This window comes from Narcine bancroftii, chromosome 3 (genome assembly GCF_036971445.1).
Source record: "Narcine bancroftii isolate sNarBan1 chromosome 3, sNarBan1.hap1, whole genome shotgun sequence".
Classification (NCBI taxonomy): Eukaryota; Metazoa; Chordata; class Chondrichthyes; order Torpediniformes; family Narcinidae; genus Narcine; species Narcine bancroftii.
The window spans coordinates 348,127,100-348,147,255 of NC_091471.1; the positions used below are offsets into that span (position 1 = coordinate 348,127,100).

Genomic DNA, 20,156 nt, shown 5'->3' on the forward strand with positions numbered 1-20,156 from the left:
ATTTATCCACCCTTATTTGCTTTTTGGAGAGCAAGCACTTCTTCCTCTTTAATCTGTAAAGGTTCCATGACCTCACTGTTTGTTTTCCTTCCCTTTTTCTGAGTGAATACTGATGTAAAAAAAAACATTTAAGACCTCCCCCATCTCTTGGCTCCTTACAAAGCTGACCACTCTGATCTTCAAAGGGACCAGTTTTGTCCCTTACTGTCCTTTGGCTCTGAATATACCTGTAGAAACCCTTAGGATTTTCGTTCACATTGTCTGCCAAAGCAACCTCATGCCTTCCTAAATTCTTTCTTGAGGTTTTGCATTTTTATACTCCTCATTTGCTCTATGTTGCCTACTATTCTTCCGAACCAAATCCCCAATATCACTCAAAAATCAAGGTTCCTTATGCCTTCTAACCTTGCCTTTGATCTTGACAGGAACATACAAACTCTGTACTCTCAAAATTTCACCTTTGAAGGTCCTCCACTTACCTTGCACATCTTGCGCAAAAACTATTGATTCCAATACACACATTCAGGATCCTTTCTCATTTCCTCAAAATTGGCCTTTCTCCAATTTAGAGTTTAAATCCAAGGCCCAGACCTATCCTTCTCCATAATTCAACTTGAAACTAATGGCATTATGATCACTGAACCCAAAATATTCCCCTACACATTCTTCTGTCACCTGTTCTGTCTAGTTCCGTAATAGGAGATCCAGTATTGCACTCTCTCTAGTTGGTACCTCTATATGTTGATTTAGAAAACTTTCCTGAACACTTTTGATAAACTTTAAGCCATCCAGCCCTTTTACGATATGGGAGTCCCAGTCAATACATGAAAAGTTAAAATCTACTATCGCAACCTTATGTTTCCTGCAGCTGTCTATCTCTCTCTCTACAGATTTACTCCTCCAATTCTCGCTGACTATTGGGTGATCTATAATACAACCCCATTAGTGTGGTCATACCTTTCCCGTTCCTCAACTCCACCCATATAGCCTTAGTAGATGAGCCCTCTGGTCTCTCCTGCTTGAGCACAGCTGTGATATTTTCCCCTGATGAGCAATACCACTCCTCTCCCATCATTTCTCCCCCATCCTGTTCTATCGCGTCAAAAGCAATAGAGTCCTGCCCCTCCTGCAACCAAGTTTCACTGATGGCCACAATGTCATAATTTCACATGCCTATCCACGCTCTAAACTCATCTGCCTTTCCTACACTACTGCTTGCATTGAAATAGATGCACCTAAAAATATTTCCACCACATTCAACCTGTTGACTTCTAACAATACATGCAATTTTAACATTATCTTTTCCCTTCTCCACTCCTCTATCTGCTCTGACACTCTTGTTCCTCTCTTCCTGCAAATCTAGTAGAATGGAAAGGAAGATCAATTAGCACCAAGTAAGTGCAGCTTGATAGCACTATTATGGGGTTCACTCAAGAACCTGATAGCTATAGGACAGAAACAGTTAGAGGAACATGATCAGAAATCGGACTCGGAGTACATCATGTGGCCTGTTGAGCTTGCTCTGCCATTCAATCAGATTAGGGTTTTTCTCTTTGGAGTGACAGAAAATGAGAGGAAACTTAATAGGGATGTAAACGATTATCAGAACATAGAGTGGACAGCCAGCTCCTTTTCCCCAGGACAGCAATGGCCAATACCAGAGGATATCTGTTTAAGGAGTATAAAGAAATGTTTAGAGGAGATGTCAGAGGCTGGTTTTAGACACAGAGAGTGGTAAGTACATGGAATGCATTGCTGGGGGTAGTGGTTGAAGCTGATTCAAAAGGTACATTTCTTAGATGCAGGGATGCAAGAAAAATGAGGGGAGATTGGACGATGTGGGAGGAAAGGATAGGATTGATGGTGGTGTAAGTTTATAGAAGTCGACACAACATTGTACAGGTAAACCCCTCTTTACGAATTCTTGAATTACAAAAATTTGTTTATTCAAAGAAACCCATGTTCACTTTTACAAAGAAATTATAATGGGTTTATAATGGATTTTTGCATTTATGAAAATTGCCTCTAATAGTAGTCAATGGGTCTTTGCTTTACGAATTTTCAGTTTATGAACAGCTTCACAGGAACGCTCTACCTTTGTTAAGCGAAGTATTGTGTTATACTGTTCTATATTCTACCATGGCTGATCTGACTGTGGGCTAGTTCCACCTACCTACCTTTTCCCCATAACCCTTCATTCCCCTATGATGCAAAAACCATCTCACTCTATCTTAAAACCTCTATTGCTTCCATGGCCAGAGAATTCCACAGATTCATTTTTCTCACCATCCCCATCATCATCTCGGGTCAGAACTGAGTGTAGTCACAATTACTGCGGAGAAGGTGCTTGGGAAGCTGTGGGGGCTGAAGGTGGATATGTCACCTGGCCCAGATGGACCACCCCAGGAACCTGAATGAGGTGGCTGCAGAGATTGTGAACACATTAGTAACTATCTTTCAAGAATTGCTAGGGTCAGAAATTATTCCAGAGGACTAAAAAATTGCAAATGTCACTCCACTCTTTAAGAACAGATGGAAGCAAAAGACTGGAAATTATAAGATGGTGAGCCTAACTTCAGTTGTTGGCAAGATTATGGTGTCCATTATTAAGGATGAGGTTTTGGGGTACTTGAAAGCACATGATGGAAATCCTGTCATTCAGTGTGGAAACAAGCCTTTCACTTCCACTTGCTCACTCCGACCAAAATGCCTCACCCACACTCACCTCACCTACCTACACCTAATCAATCTGTCTAAATATTTCTTAAACATTCTAATACTACCTATCCCAATAACCTCCTCCAGCAGAGCTTTCCATACACCCACACCCCTTGTGTAAAAAAGTTATCACTCGGGTTCCTGTTAAATCTCTCTCCTCTCATCTCAAGCCTGTGTCCTCTGGTTCTCAATTCCCTTATTCTGGGCTAAAGACTGGGTATTTACTTGAACTATTCATCTTATGATCTTTATCTAAACCTCTCATCCTTTTGGACTCCAAAGAATAAAGCTGTGAATAAAGCATCCTGACCTGCAAAACCTCTCTCTATAGCTCAGGCCCTTGAGTCCTGGCATCATCCTCTGCACCCGCTCCACCTTGACAACATGGCTTCCCTTCTACCACATCAACTCAGCCCTCACCCATATATCCTCCATTACTCACACATTTGCCCTGGCCCCATCCATCCTCATACACAACAAGGACAGGTTTCCTCTTCTTCTCACCTACCACACCACCAGCCTCCATGTCCAATACATTCTCCTCTGCCTTTTCAACCACCTACTACATAATCCAACAACTAGACACATATTCCCCTCTCCTCCCTCTCTACCTTCATTAGGGACTGCTCCCTCTGTGACTCCCTTGTCCACTCCTCCTTCCCCACCAATTTCCCCCTTGGCGCCTTCTCCTGTGACTGCAAGAGATACACCACCATTCAGGCCCATAACAGTCTGTCCAAGTGGAGCAACATTTTACTTGTGAATCTGCAGGGGTCATCGACTGCATATGGTGCTCCTGTTAAGGTCTCCTTTACGCAGACTGAGAGATTGCTTTGTTCAGCACCTCATCTCTGACTCTTGCATTAGAGTGGACCTCTCAGTAGCCACCCATTTCAGTTCCCTGTCCCATTCCTTTGCTGATGTGTCCATTCATAGTCTCATTCACTGCCACATTGAGACCTGCACAGACGGCCAAGGTCCAGCAGCACACCAAGCACCAACTCTAGCAGTTCGATGCCCCGACTCCCAGGCTCCAACACCTCCATATTGCCAGTATCCCTGGGGTCTCACTATCTACTCATGACGGGACGGTTGACAGGTTCACTAGCTGGCCAGAGGCCATTTGCATTCTGGATGCCTCCACAGAGGCTTGCGCCAGAGCTTTCCTCGCCACCTTGGTCTCCGGCTTCGGGGTTCTGGCAGATTTTACAACTAACCAGGGGGCGCAATTCACCTCCACCCTGTAGACAGAACTCTCCAGACTCTTGGGCACCCAGCTCCATTGCACCACAGCTTACCATCCCAAAGTGGGCTAGTCAAGCGCTTCCACCACCATCTCAAATCAGCACTGATGGCACGCTCAAGAAGACATTGGGTTGACGAACTGCCCTGGGACGACCTTAGGGCCTCTGCTGAACTAGTCTGTGGAGAGACCATTTCAATACCGGGCAAATTCCTCCCTACAGCAATCAAGCAAGACGCCGACACCGCGGTTGTCCTCGAAAGGCTGCATGACAAACTGGACTCCATTGCACCACCCCCGCCATCGTGACATGGCCAACCATCCTGCAACTACCCCCCCCCCCCCCCCAGACGTATCCTCACGTGAGTATGTGTTTGTGCACAGAGGCACGCAGAGGACTCCCCTTCAGCGACCCTATGAGGGTCCATTCAGGGTGCTACACAGGAACACTTTGACATTCACTTTTGACACTGGGGTCAAGGAAGAGTTATTCATGCTGGACTGGTTACAGCCAGTGCAGGTTCCCCCACCAGTGCACAGAGGTCAACCGCTGAAACAGTACACCTCGCTCTTGACGCATCCCACGATCATCAGTGCCAGTTCTGGGGTGGGGGGGGGTGGGGCGGGTTGTGTGGCGACACACTTGTTTGCAATGGTGAATCGGTCCCGCTTGTCACACATGGTCGGCAGGGGAGCCATGGCAAGGATGGCATCGCAGGACTATCCCTTCCGGTCCAAACCGGAAGGTCGCGTACGTGCTAGCATCATTGGGACGCAAGCGCCAGGACGTTAGGGGCAGGACTGAGGACGGGCTTAAAGGCTGCAGTGCAGAATTCAAAATAAACCAGTTGTTATACTCGAGCTCACAGTCTGTTGTTTCAGTTTCTTCTCTTCGCTTAAAGGAAAGCACATTGATGTTATACACAAAGGATCAAGCAACCACATAGACTGCAGTGCCCGCCAGGGCAAGAACACAACAATCATAATCTCGCACCTGGCCAAACGTCTATCTGTAAATAGTGCACATAGGGCTAAGTACACATGCACTCACTGTACACTCCACAGTGATACCTCCTCCTGTGGACAACCATGTTTTGTATCCAACCCATTCCATGACTTCCAATACAGTAAAATCCCTGCTATCCAGCGCCTACGTGATACACACTATCAATGACTCTAAAGACTGAGTGAAGAAAGATAGACCCAACTCCATGTGCTTGAATGAATGGAAGAGGGCAGGGAGATCAATGAGGGGAAGGGGTTACATGGGGTCGAGTCATCAGTGGGCAGCCCAGCAACTTATGTACAGAGCAATTGCAGTATATACATATATTATATTCACCCCCTCTTTAAAAAGCAAGACCCAGTCCTAGAGGTTCAGCCAGGCAGGTGGCTTCCTTTGTCTCTGTGACCTGTGCAGCTCTGCCAGGGCTGTACTGGTCGCTTCTGTTGCTGGTTGGGTGTCTTGAGGCGGGGGGGGGGGGGGGGTGGTGGCAAGGCTGTCGTCGAAGGGGATGGGGTCTGATTATCTGTGGGGACGATCGTGGCAGTCTGCTCAGCAGGGCGAGGGTCCCGGGCATGTGGTGTGGGCTGTTGATAGCCTGTAACAAATCCCTGTAGGGGCCAATGTGTGTGTATGTGGTGGTCGGGGGTGGGGTTAGGTGGGTGCACGCCAGGTTGCGGACAGGGACATCAGGGTACTGGACGTATGTGTATTGTGGATTTGTGTGCAGGAGCTGCACCTCTTCCATCAACGGGTCGGTCTTACGGCCCCTCGTGTGCTTCCTCAGCAGGACGGGTCCCGGAGATGAGAGCCAGGGCAGCAGAGTGGTTCCAGTTGCCGACCTCCTGCAGAAGGAAAACATGTTCATGAGGGGTCATATTTGTAGTAGTGCATAGGAGGGATCGGATGGCATGGAGTGCCTCTAGCAGGACTTCTTGCCAGTGAGACACTGCCAGGCCTTTTGACTTAAGGGCCAGGAGGATCGCCTTCCAAATGGTGGCATTTCTCGCTTCCCCTGGCCGTTTCTCCTGAGGTTATAGCTCCTTGTCCTACTAGTGGGCTATGCCTCTAGCCAATAGGTACTGCTGCAGCTCATCACTCATGAACAAGGATCGCCGATCACTATGAATATAGTCCAGGAACCCAAAGAGGATGAATATGCTGCAGAGTGCCCTGATAACTGCGGCAGAGGCTGTGTTGGGACAGGGAATGGCAAACGGGAATCTGGAGAACTCGTCTATGACATTGAGGAAATAGACATTTCTATTGGTCGAGGGCAGGGGTCCCTTGAAATCGATGCTCAGCCATTCAAAAGGATGTGTGGCCTTGTCGAGCCTGAAGAACTATGGTTTACATTCCACACAGACCCGACAGGGTCTGGTCAGCTATCAATGGAGTAGGGAAGGTTCTGGGCTTTTATGAAGTAAAACCTTGTGAGTCCAGGGTGGCAGAGGTTATCGTGGAGGTACTGGAGGTGGTCGAGGTGTGCGCTGGCGCACATCCCCCAGGATAGGGCATCTGGGCGATCGTCGAGTTTGCCTGGCCGGTACAGGATATCATAGGTGTTCGATTCTCCACCTCAGGATTTTATTATTTTTGATTTTACCCCATAGTTTTGTGTTGAGCATGAAGGTGAAGGTCCGTTGGTCCATCAGCAGGGTAAATCTTTTCCCGGCCAGTTAGTGACACCAATGGCACACGGCCTCAACGATCACCTGTGCCTCCTTCTCAACTGAGGGCTGTGGAGGGTGCGGGAAAAAAATGCTACTGGCCTACACACCTGGTTAAGAGTGGCGCCAAGTGCGAAGTCGGAGGCATCGCTCGCCACCTGGAATGGGATGAATTCGTCCGTGGCATTCATCGTAGCTCTAGCAATGTCTCCTTTGATTTGGTTGAATGCTACCTGGGCTTCTGGCGATAAGGGGAAGCATGTGGACCTTACTAAGGGGTAGGCTTTATTGGCATAATTGGGCACCCACTGGTCATAGTAAGAAAAGAACCACAGGCACCATTTCAGCGCCTTGAGGTTGTGTGGTATTGGGAGCTCCATAAGAGGATGCATGAGGTCGGGGTCAGGGGCAATGACACCATGTGCCATGATGCATCCAAGGATGGCCAGGCGATTGGTACTACTCCTTGTTATGTCAGATTCAGGGACTTAGCTTTGCTGAGAAATTTTGCCAGGTTTGCATCGTGGTCCTGCTGGTCATGGCCGCAGATGGTGATATTGTCAAGGTAGGGGAATGTCGCTGTCAGTTTATGCCTGTCTACCATCTGATCCATCTCCCTTTGGAACACTGAGACTCTGTTGGTGACTCCAAAGGGGACCCTGAGGAAGTGATAAAGTCTGCCATCCACTTCGAAGGCAGTGTATTTGCAGTCCCCGGGTGAAGTGGGAGTTGGTGGTACGCCAATTTCAGGCCAAAAGTGGAGTACACTTTGTACTGGGCTATTTTATTGACCATATCGGCTATCTGGGGAGGGGGTAAGCATCTAGCTGGATGAAGCAGTTGACCATCTGGCTGTAATCTATCACCATGCAGGGTTTGCTTCCACCCCTGACCACCACAACCTGGGCCCGCCACAAGCTCGAACTGGGAGCCATATCCCCCTCCACCAGGAATCACTGCACCTCGGACTTTATAAATGCCAGATCCTCAGCACTAGAGCACCTGCTTTTCGTCGCGATGGGCCAGCAGTTCGGGGTCAGGTTCTTGAATAGTGACAGAGGGGATATGCAGAGGGTGGAGAGGCCGCAGACAGGGTCCGGCTCTCGGGGGGAGGGAGTTGAGAGTTGGGCGTTGTTTACCATCATGGGTGGTTGTGGTCCTCCGAACCCATTGTTACATTCTTAAACTGGCTCTGGAAGTGGAGGCCCAGGAGTTTCGGCACCCAGAGTTGAGGCATCATAAGTAAATGAAAGTTTTCGTAGCATTAACAATGCTACACGGTACCCTCGGATCTCCACAGATTGGTCCCTTGCAGCCATAGAAATGGTGCCGCTTGAGAGTCTGACAGAAAGAGTTTCTGGGCAGCGTCCAGGTGGATAAAGCTGTCTGTGGCAGTTCATCCTTTTTCTGTTTACCCTCAATCTCCATCATCGAGTGGACGATCAGATGAGGTCTGCACTAGTTCAGAGTTACAGAAGCCAGGATTGGGTCATTGTCGTCGCTGTCGGAGGGGAGGCTTGACCGGTAAGATGGCAGCTTCCATGTTGACCACGTTGTTGGATTGGAGGAAGAAAGAGGAAGTGATGTCAACCGAGCGGTTGGTGGAAGATGGAGATGACATCACCCAGAAAGGCGAAGGAGATGCTGGGTAAGATGGCAACTCCTGGGTCGCGCAACAGTTGAGCCGTTCAGGGCCAGACGTGACGTCAACAACACGCTACTCACTCAGGAGGGTTTAGACGACTTACAGACACACTGGTTATGCCTTTTCTTTCTGCACCCCAAGCAGGTCGCCTCCTTAGCTGGACAGAGTCGACTGGGGTGGTTCAGCTGGCTGCAATAGTGGCACCTCGGGTGACCAATCGCGGCAGCGGTGGAGTGGTGGCTCGCTATCGCGGAGGTCATCTGTGTCGCTGGCTCCCAACATGGCGGTGCCCGCAGTCTGCACATGTTCCCGTTCTTACTGGCAATCTCATCAGCGTTGTGTTGGCCCGAGTCGAGGTAAGCTGGAAATCTCTCCTCAGGGGAAACTTGTCTTGCTTGAGCAGTCGCTGATGAATGTAGTCAGACTTTACTCCAGCCACACAGGCATCTCGGACCAGCTCCTCCACACACTGGACTACAGGCACGGGGTCTGTAGCAGCACCCCAGAAGTCTCTCCCCAGGTGGTACAGTGCTCGGAAGAACTCATCCATGGACTCACCAGGTTGCTGTCTCCTTGAGGCCAGTCAATACCGTGAGTAAACTTTGTTCACCTAGGTTCGGTAGAGGTTGCAAAGCTCAGCCATGGCCTCTGAGTAGGTCGTGTAGCTCCGGATCGCCAGGTATGCTCGAGGAGTTTCTTTTCATCCAAGTCCACCAGACCCGCTGCGACTTCGAGGAAGTTTGTGAACCAGGCAATCCATTGCTCATACCGTTCGGCAGCTCGGGCATCTGTGGATTGATTTCGAGGCGGTCGGGTCTCAGCAGCTGTCCATCCCATGTGGAAAATTAATGTGTATTAAATTGATACGCGCTATCAATGACTCTAAAAACTGAGTGAGGAATGATAGGCTTTAATACATATTAGATTTTGGCTGGCCCAACTCCATGTGCTCGAATGAATGGAAGGGGGTAGGGGGATCAACCTTTATGGCCAGGTCACAGGGGGAGGGGTTACATGGAGTCAAGTCATCAGTGGGTGGGCCAGCCACTTATGTACAGTGCAGCAACACACATATCACTACACTATGGGAATTGGTTGATTTCCCCGTTGTTTGAGACTGCTTGTTGCGTGAATGAAGAACTAACAGCGAGTCACACCAGTTTTAAACTTCCATTTTTTTTATCCATTTATTTTTCGCGATTTTTTTTCCCAGTTGCTTGAGGCTGCCGGCTGGTTGCTTGACTTCCAGATAACAGGGATTTCATTGTATATTCATTGCAACACCAACCCCTCCCCAGATACAGCTCAGTGCACATATTGCTGCTCTGACCAGTCAGTAAGCTACCCCATTTCTTGACTCTCCCTCACTCGCCTGAACAGCGTACATGTTCTGCTAGCATGTTGTCAAAGTGAAGGGGTTAGTTGCAACCTGGATAATTAAACAGCTGCACTCCTTGGTGAGCATCTCATACAAATGAAAATGCAGGTTCTTCACAAAGTTATTTTAGTTTCACTTCCCTGATTTTATAAGGGTGAAGCAACTCAATGAGCACCAACGATAACTCAATCTTACATCAAAGTTGAATGGATATTGGTGGAACAGGATATTCTGCAGCTAAAAATATTGCTGCTTCTGCTCTCAGCCTCCAGTGACCAGTTTGGCACAAATTTCCTGGGTTGAACTGCTGTACAATATCCTCACCCGTTATTATCTTCAGGCAGGCATGCATTCATTCATCACATCCTTGCTCAGTGTACAACTTAATCCAGCTCATACTTTTCACATAACGTGCTGGTGAATGGAATGCAGTTTAGGTATTCACACAACTGGCAGGTAATGGGATATGTATAGAACCAGATCACCAGACATGCAGAAAGGCCACTGAAAATCAAGAGGGAGGTAATAATCAATATTTGTTTTCTGCGTCTGTCATCGTGACCAAAAGTAATGTATGGTAAAAAGGTAAATGAGAGCAATAAACCGCTGAGGAATCCAAAGATATGAGCAAAGTTGTCAATCCAAGGCAGCAAGCCAACTACAAAGAGAATCAGGAGGATTCCAAGCAGCTTCATCAATGCTTTCCATGGTTTCTCCAGAATCGGCCAACTCTGAAACAGTTCTACAAAGAGACAGGCCAGCAAACCAAACTGGGAGCCTGCAGGTCCAACCTAATGTGGGAGAAAGAGAAAAGATAAAGTTATAGTGCCTCCTGTGCTTCTGCCCTTTTGTCCTGCTCCACTTTCACTACATTTGGCAGCAATGACTCCACCCATGGGGCTCGTTTAGTAGAATTTACTTGATAAATCTCTGCCTGTCCCTGCTCTATAGGACCTATGATTTCCAACATCACTGTGGATCAGTGTCACATTTTATCTCAAAATATTCCTGAGATATTCTACGTGTAAAAATAATACCATTTATCGAAAGGCCAACATGGCCTGTTCCCGCTCCGTAAATGGTTATATGGTTATAAATGCAAATTCTTGATGTAATGATGCACAAAAAGGCTTGGTCCTGGAGTAGTGTAAGTCTTCATCGAATGCAGTTAATGATTTCATTCCACAATCAATCTGCTTTAATTCCTGCTTTTGCGTTCTCATTTCTAAATTATGTCATTCCCTAAATATAGTGATTGATGAAACTTAAATGGCCACTTAAAGCACTTTTTAAAAAAATTCTAACAATTATTTGCGAATGCAGTACACAAAAGTGCTGGATATATCCAGCAGGCCACAAAGCATTTGCAGGAAGTAATAGGCCTGGGCCCTTCGTCAGGAATCTGGAAAAACAAGTAGATGACTGAATAAAAAGGTGGAGAGAGTACAGAGTAGCAGTTAAGAGGGAATGGGTCAATATAGGTGGGAAGGAGGAAGAGAAAAACTGAGAAATCATGGGGAGAAATAGAGGGCAAAGGAGGGTTGCTCTGACAGGAGAAGGATGGAGTGCAGAGCTGCAGGAAAGGAGACATAGGGATAAAGAGAGACCGGGGAAGAGGATTAATGGAAATTGAAGGTTGTTAATTCTATCTGGCTGGAGACCGTTTTGACAGAATACAAGGTGTTGTTCCTCCACTATGCAGCTGGTTTGGGTTTGGCAGTGCATGAGGCCATGGATAGATGTTCTCATGGAAGAGGTGTGTGGAATTAAAATGGCTGCTCACTGGGAGGTCCTTGCTGTTGCAGAGGACTGAGTAAAGGTGTGCAATGAAATGATCACCTAATCTGCGTCCAGTCTCCTAGAGGTAAAGAAGGCCTCATCGGGAGCACCGGATGCAGTAAATAACCCTATAGATTCACAGGTGAAGTGCTGCTTAACTTGGAAGGACAGTCTGGGGACCCGAATGGCAGTGAGGGAGAAGAAGTAAGTGCAAGTGTAGCACATTTTGTGGCGGGACAGTTAAAGAACAGTGGAGGACTATCAAAGAAATTTTTCATGGTGCTCAACAAAAGTATATCCCAATTAAATCAAGGACAGTAAGGGTGGGTGGGGAGACCCAGCTTCAGATACTGAAGGAAATAAAGGAAGGCATCAAACTGAAAGCTAAAGCATACAAAGTAATGTGAAGATTGGGAAAACTTTAAAAAGCAACGAAGAACCACTCAGCAAGCAATAAAAAACTATGAAAGTAAACCTGCACAAAATATAAAAACAGATAGTAAAAGGTTTTATAATTACATAAAGCAGAAAAGGATGGTACAAGTGAACTTAAATCCCTTGAGAGATGAGAAGGGGGAATAAATATTAGGTAATGAGGCTTTGAATGACTATTTTGTGTTGGTTTCACAATGGATAACAGAGATCACTAAAGAGGTAGTAGCGCTCAACAAACTTGTGGGCATAAAGGTAGATTGTTCCCTGGACCTGATGGAACGCATCCCTCGGTACGTAAAGAAATGGATGCAGTTATCGTTGAGACATGTTGTGAATATACACCTGCATATGTACAATCTCATCACGTATATAGTATGATACGAAAACAGCCCTCTAAAGTAAAAACTGTGGAGGAGAAGAATGAAAGCCGTAGCAGTGAACCTAACATCTCAGAGGAAGTCAAGGCACTGGAAGTAATGTATATTCGTGGATTAATGGATAAGAAATTGGAAATTTACATCCATGTGAAAATAACAACAAAACTCTTCAAATGGAATTGGACATGGGAGCAGCAGTGTCATTAATGCCAATAAAGTTAAAAACACGACTGTTACCTCATGGTGTTGAAAACGGTCATAGGGGAGAAAATCAAGGTGTTTGAAATGCAAAGTAAATGTTGAATGTAAAGGACAGCAAGATTGTCCCTCTACATCGTTGACTCCAAGGGGAGTATTTGGAAGAGACTGGTTGCCACACATCTGACTAGATTGGATGGAAATTGGCTCTGTAATGAAAATATGTGCGGAGCGGTTAGGCAATGCCAAAACTGGATCAAGGGCTTAAAAGTTATTAGATGATTTTCAGAAAAGGCCTGGGGTAAATCCAAGGAGTCCAGGCGAAGTTACACTTGAAATCTGGTGTCGAACCCAAGTTCTATAAACCCAGGACAGTACCATTTGCAATATTTGTGATAATTAACCAAAATTCTCTGGACAGGTGCCAGTGTATTGGAAAACAGTGAATGCCACACCACTATTTAAGATAAAAAGCAGGTTACTATAGGTGAGTTAGCTTAATATTTGTAGTTGGGAAAATGCTTGAAGCTATCATTAAGAAAGAAATAGTGAGACATCTGGATGGAAATTATTCCATCAGGCAGTAGCAGCATGAAGTCAGGAAGAGTAAGTCATGTTTGACAAATTTACTGGACTTCTTCAAAAATATAAAGGGAGCAGTGGACAGAGGGAAACAGGTGGATGTTGTGTACTTGGATTTCCAGAAAGTGTTCATTAAGGTTCTGTGTAAAATCCACAAGATAAGGTTGCATGGAGGTGAGGATAAAGTATTAGTTTATTTATATGGCACTTTAAAACAACTTACATCTCACATTGACCAAAGTGCTGTACAGATCATAAATTACATCTTAGCTTAAGCAGTTATTTAAAGTGAAGTATAAATAGGGTACCCGAGTTTCAGAATTACATACAACATGGTAATCAAAATGCTTGCAAGTAAAATTACACTTCAGCCTGGATTTAAGAGTTAAAGGAAGGGGCTGATCCGATGGAGGGAGGAATGTTGTTCCACAGTTTAGGGGTTGCAATAGCGATCTCCCCTGAGTTTGCGGTTTGAGCACAGAACAACCAAGCTCCCTAAATTGGCCGATCTGGGGGGGGGTCTTGGAGTGGAGTGGGGGGGGGTAGGAGATCGGTGATGTAGGAGGGGGCTAGTCCATTAATGGCTTTGTAAACAAACTGGAGAAGTGTAAAATCTATTCTGAGTTGTACTGGCAACCAGTGAAGGGAGATGAGAATAGGGGTGATATGGTCCCTCCTCTTGGCTCCTGTCAGGAGCCTTGCTGCAGCATTCTGAACCAGTTGCAGGTGGGAATAATGACTGACAAATTCCCATATAAAGAGAGTTAGAGTTGTCTAAACTGGAGAAAATGAGGGCATGGATAACTTTCTTGAGGCATTTCAGTGAAAGGAATGATTTGATTTTGGCAATAGTGTGAAGCTGGAAAATGCTGGCTTTTACTACTGCATTGACTTGTTTGTCAAACTTGAAGGTGGAATCGAATATCACACCAAGGGATTTAATGTGTGTTTTAATGAGGGTGGATGTTACCAAGGGTTTGGAGATAATTTTGGTGGAGTTGGAGGATGATCTCAAATTTGCCTTTGTTTAGCTGCAGGATGTTTTGTGCCTTCCAACACTTTATGTCCTCCAGACAGTCATTGAGGCTGATTGCTGGAGATGTGACTTCAGAGGGAAATAGAGCTGAGTGTCATCAGCATAACAGTGGAAGGGGGAACCATGTATGAGGAGAAAAGAATGGGGCCCAGAATAGACCCTTGTGGGACCCTGCTGGAAAGGGTAGCAGATAAGGATGAAAATTTGCCTATGTTGACTGAGAAAATCCTATCACTGAGATAAGATTTAAACCAGTTCAGGCCATGCCATTGACACCAACCATTTGCCAGAGGCGATCTATTAAAATGGTGTGATCCACAGTGTCGAACATTGCGCTAAGGTCCAGGAGAATTAGAATGGCGGAGCTTCCTGAGTTAGTGGTAAGGAGCAGGTTATTGTATACTCTTAGAAAGGCTGACTTTATGTGGTGGGCCTCTTAACATGCCTGGAATTTTTCGGATGTGTTGTTTTGATGTAGGAAGGGCAATAATTGGCTAAGAACAACTTTTTTCAAGGACCTTTGACAGGAATGGAAGTTTAGAAACAGGTCTGTAATTTTTGGGTGTGGTAGGGTCTAGGTTGAGTTTTTTTTCAGGAAGGGCTGGACTACAGCACACTTGAAACAAATTGGAACTGTCCCGGTGGCTAAGGAACTGTTAATAATACAGAGGATGCTTGGACCAGCTGTATCGAAAACATCCCTCAGGAGGGGAGTAGGGATAATGTCAAGGGGGCAGGTTGTCGGCTTCATGGCGAACATAGTCTTTCTAAGGGTGGATAGTGTGACTGGGTTAAAACAGTCCAGGTTAATTGAACTAAGCTGTGGTACAGTTAGATGGATAGAGGGTTGGTTAACCAAAGGAAGATAGAAAGGCAGCATGTCATTCTGGAGCTGAAGGTAAAAGAACCATTTTGAGGCAGTGATCATAATACGATACCATTCATTCTGCAGTTTAAGAGGGAAAAGCTAACATCGGATGTGTTGGCATTGCAGTTGAGTAAAGGTAACTGCAGAGGCATGAGAGAGGTGCTGGCCAAAGTTGATTGAAAGGAAATTCTCACAGAGATGACAGTAGACAGCAATGACAGGAATTTCTGGGAAATAATTCAGAAGATGCAGGATCATTTCATTCCAAAGAAAAAGCATTCTAAAGGGAGGAGGGGCAACTCCTTGGCTGGCTCAGGAAGTAGAGACTTATAAAAGCAAAGGAGAGGACACATGGTATTGCAAAAATAGTGGAAAGCCAAAGGATTGGGTAGTCTTTAAAAACCAACAGAAAGCAACAAATAAAGTGTAAAAGGAAGGAAATGTGAAGGTAAGGCAGTCAATATAAAAGAGAATAGATACCATGAGTTTTTTCCAGATTTACAAAGTGTAAGAGTGAATGTCTGATGCTGGAGATGTGATAATAGGGAACTAATAAATTGCACATGAATAGAATAGGGATTTTGCATCAGTCTTCAATGTGGAAGACACCAGTGATGTGCCAGAAATTTGAGAGCAGAAGATAACGTAGTCACTAATGTTGACGAGAAGGTGCTTGGGAAGCCCCAGAGATCTGAAAGAGGTAGCTGGGGAGATTGTAAACCCATTGGTCATGATCTTTCAGGATCGCTAGAATCAGGAATGGATCCAGAGGACAGGAAATTGCAACGGTCACTTCACTCTTTAAGAAGGGAAAGAAGCAACAAAAAAAAAAGACATGAAATGATAGGCTGGTTAATTATAATATAAAGGATGAGGTTTCAGAATACTTAAAAGCACAAGATAAAATAGGCTGAAGTCAGCATGGTTTCCTCTTGCCTGATAAATCTGTTGGAGTTCATTAAGGAAGTAACGAGCAGAATAGATAGAGAAGAGTCAGTGGGTGTTGTTTGTTTGGATTTTCAGAAGGCCTTTGACAAGACACTGCACATAAGGCTGCTAAACAAAATCAGAGTCCGTGGTGTTATGGGGAAGGTAGTAGCATGGATAGAAGAGCGGCTAACTGGCAGAAAGCAAAGAAGGAATAAAGGGGGCCTTTTCTGGCTGGCTGGCAGTGACTAGTACTGCAGGGGTCCACTTCTTTTCACACTGTATGGAAATGATTTACATGATGGAATTGATAGTTTATTGGCTAAATATATGGATGATATGAAAACAGAGGGTGGGGTGAGTAGTGTTGAGAAAGCAGGAGTCTGCAGAGGAACTTGGACAGGTTGGGAGAATGGGGAAAGAAGTGACAGATGGAATACATCGTGGGGAAGTGTACGGTCTCATGCTTTGTGAGAAGGAATAAAGAAGGTTTGTTTTCAAAATAAGGACATAATTCAGAAAATGGAGATCCAAAGGGACTTGGGAGTCCTAGTACAGGGCTCCTTAAAGGTTGATTCGGTCGTAAGGAAGGCAAATGTAATGTTAGCATTCATTTCAAGAGGTTGAGAACATATAAAGGCAAAGATATAATACTGAACCTTTATAAGGTGTTGGTCGGATCACATTTGGAGTACTGCAAGCAGTTTTGGGACCCATATCTAATGAAGGATGTGGTGGTGTTAGAGAGGGCCCACAACCATTCACAACATTAATGATTTAGAAGAGGGGACCGAGTTTAGCTCGTGAAAGATTGTTGATGATACTGAAGGCAGCAGAGGGACACATTGGCTACCCAAGGTGAGTTGGGTGAGATGTTCAAACTGAACTGGGGTTGTTGAGAATCAAGGCAGAATGGCCAAGCAATGTATGAGAGGACAACAGGAAGGGGATGCAGTAGTTCTCTATGCAGGTGAGAGTACGACTGCACTGAACATCAGTGGGAACTGCTGCAAATCACATTCAGGGCAGTCAGACTGAGCCTGTCAATTCATCCTTTTACTGGCTGACAGAGAGAGAGGGCAGAGGATCTCAGCTGCCAACCCAATGTCCATCACAACCCAACTGACATTTCTCCCTCATTAATAACGTTTTCCCACACATTTCCTGCCACCCCAGGCCCGCCTCAACCCTCCCACCTCACCCTCTGATTCCCAATTCCCTCCTCCCCACCTACCCTTACATACCTCATCCATCCCTCCTTCTCCCTACCTCTCCTTTCACTCCATCTCCCCATCCCTTCAACCACTCACCCCCAACAAACTCCATACCTCTGCTCTGTATGGCAGGAATATTGCACTGGCCAAGTTGCCAATAATTCCACTCAAGATGTAGATGATCGAAATTCGCAGCCAACCAGCCAACATCTCCAGGTCTTGAAGTATAGTCAAATGGAAAATCACAGAGATCAGACAATGGATGATCCTGCACAATAGAGAGAGAGAGAGAGAGAGGCAATGATGAAAGAGAGGGTTTAATACAGAGAATGTGAAGGAGAAAGTGTGAAAGAGGGAGATGCAAAAGTAAAAGAGTGTGGAAGAATAGGTTGGGGTGAGTGTGAAAGAGAAAATAAGACAGGGAAAAAAGGGCTGTATGAAAAGGTTTGAGAATTGACAAAATACGTGATGGGATAGAGTGAGTGAGGGAGAAAAAGAAAACAAGTCAAAGAGAGTGTCAAGGAATGAGGAAGAATGAAAGAATGAACAAAAGCTCGCATAAGGTTGACCTAGTCAGAGATGAAACCCAGTATGCTCTGATGGAGGAGTTAGAGACAGTGAGAACAAGAAACACGGAAAGAAAATGGGGTGGGATCTTGATGAAGGCACCAAAGGTATGATTAGTAAATTTGCTAATGACACAAAAATGTGAAGGAAGGATTTAAACTAGAATGATGGGGCAGTAAGTGGAGCTCTTAAGGGGATGGCAGACGCTGGGGTCAGCAAGCCTTTGGAAAGAGGGGAATGGACAGGTAAATGGTCACAGTGAGACTGAGGGGTTGATATGTGTTCATTTTATTGCGAGGAGTATTGTGGGGAAGGCAAATGAACTTGGAACTTGAAAATGGGTTCTTGGAATTATGATGTTGAAGACATTACAGAGACCGGGCTGTAAGTGGCATAGGATTGGCAGCTAAATAGCCCTGGGTTTCGGCATTTTAGGTGGGATAGAGATAGAAATACAAGAGGTGGAAGTGCAGCATTGCTCATCAGGGAGAATGTTACAGCTGCACTCAGGTCCTAATCCTGACAGGAACCTACAAACTCTGTACTCTCACATTTTCACCTTTGAAGGCCTCCTTCTTTCTGACCACATCCTTGCCAGAAAACAACTGAGCTCAATCCAAGCCTTCAAGATCGTTTCACATTTTCTCAAAATAGGCATTTCTCCAATTTAGAATCTCAACCCAGGGACCAGTCTTATCCTTGTTCACAATTATCTTGAAACGAATGGCAAAGAAGGCAGCCCACACCATGAAGGGCCCCCATCACCCTGATCACAATCTCTTCTCACAGCTCCCTTGAGCAGAAGGGACAGAAGCCTGAAGACCAGCCCCTCTAGTTTCAACCACAGTGTTTTTGCCAACTGCTTTCAAGCTCTAAGACCTCCCTGTAATAACTAACCTGAAACACAAACTCTCCCCGGACCATCAGAAGATCTGCTTGGACGATTGAAATGTTACTGTTTCTTCCACTGAATATTAATTTAATATTAATTTGCATATTGTGGTCATTTAATTTATACTATTGTGTTTGGTATATTTTGCATAGAATACTACAGGACAGAAACTGGCCCTTCAGCCCATCTGGTCTCAGCTGAATTATTAAAATCACTGAAATGTTGGAGGAACTCAGCCTCCATAGGGAGTAAAGATATATTTTTGATGTTTTGGGCCTGAGCCCTTCCTCAAGGCACGAGTAAAAAGCAGGCAGGTGCCTTTATTAAAAGACTGGGGAAGGGGAGGGGGAGGGGGAGGAGTACAGACCAACCGTCAAAAGGTCTGATATGATAAGAGGACAGGAGAGAGGGGAGGGCAAAACTGCCAAATCCCACCGACCTGCACCGACCATTATTCTCAAAACTCCTCCCATTCATGCACCAGTCCAAATTCTTCTCAAATGTCAAAATTGAGCCTGCACTTACCACTTCAGATGGGAGTTTGTTCTACACTCCCACCACTCTCTGTGTTGAGGTCCCCTGTAAAGTCCCCTTTAATCATTTCAATTTTCACACTTAGCCCAGGTTCTCTTGTTCTTGTCTCACCCAACTACAGTGGGAAAAGCCTGCGTGCATTAGAGTAAATGCCCCTCTACACTCCCAATAATTTTCCATAGCAGTGTGGCTGCAGCAAGTAAGAATTTTGTTGCATCTACAATAAAACACAACACCAGGAACAGGCCCCTCAGTTCATGCATCTTCACCAAATCTTTCTTTGGCTTGGCTTCGCAGATGAAGATTTATGGAGGGGTAAATGTCCACGTCAGCTGCAGGCTCGTTTGTGGCTGACAAGTCCGATGCGGGACAGGGAGACACGTTTGCAGCGGTTGCAGGGGAAAATTGGTAGGTTGGGGTTGGGTGTTGGGTTTTTCCTCCTTTGTCTTTTGTAGTGAGGTGGACTCTGCGGTCTTCTTCAAAGGAGGTTGCTGCCCGCCGAACTGTGAGGCGCCAAGATGCACAGTTTGAGGCGATATCAGCCCACTGGCGGTGGTCAGTGTGGCAGGCACCAAGAAATTTCTTTAGGCAGTCTTTGTACCTTTTCTTTGGTGCACCTCTGTCACGGTGGCCAGTGGAGAGATCGCCATATAACACGATCTTGGGAAGGCGATGGTCCTCCATTCTGGAGACGTGACCTACCCAGCGCAGTTGGATCTTCAGCAGTGTGGATTCGATGCTGTCGGCCTCTGCCATCTCGAGTACTTCGATGTTAGGGATAAAGTCGCTCCAATGAATGTTGAGGATGGAGCGGAGACAACGCTGGTGGAAGCGTTCTAGGAGCCGTAGGCGATGCCGGTAGAGGACCCATGATTCGGAGCCGAAAAGGAGTGTGGGTATGACAACGGCTCTGTATACGCTTATCTTTGTGAGGTTTTTCAGTTGGTTGTTTTTCCAGACTCTTTTGTGTAGTCTTCCAAAGGCGCTATTTGCCTTGGCGAGTCTGTTGTCTATCTTGTTGTCGATCCTTGCATCCGATGAAATGGTGCAGCCGAGATAGGTAAACTGGTTGACTGTTTTGAGTTTTGTG

At 45.8% G+C, this 20,156-nt stretch overlaps 1 protein-coding gene across 1 annotated transcript in view; it reads right to left on the reverse strand.

Annotated features, from left to right (window-relative positions):
* Positions 1-9,173: 9,173 nt before the first annotated feature.
* LOC138759366 (inactive rhomboid protein 2-like) overlaps positions 9,174-20,156 on the reverse strand; it is a 60,841-nt gene continuing 49,858 nt past the window's right edge. Inside the window, exons 16-17 of the mRNA XM_069929619.1 lie at positions 17,188-17,341; positions 9,174-10,448 (exon numbers count right to left, since the gene is read on the reverse strand). Coding sequence (XP_069785720.1) covers positions 10,041-10,448; positions 17,188-17,341 — 562 coding nt within the window. The 3' untranslated portion in view covers positions 9,174-10,040. The remainder of the gene's footprint in view (positions 10,449-17,187; positions 17,342-20,156) is intronic.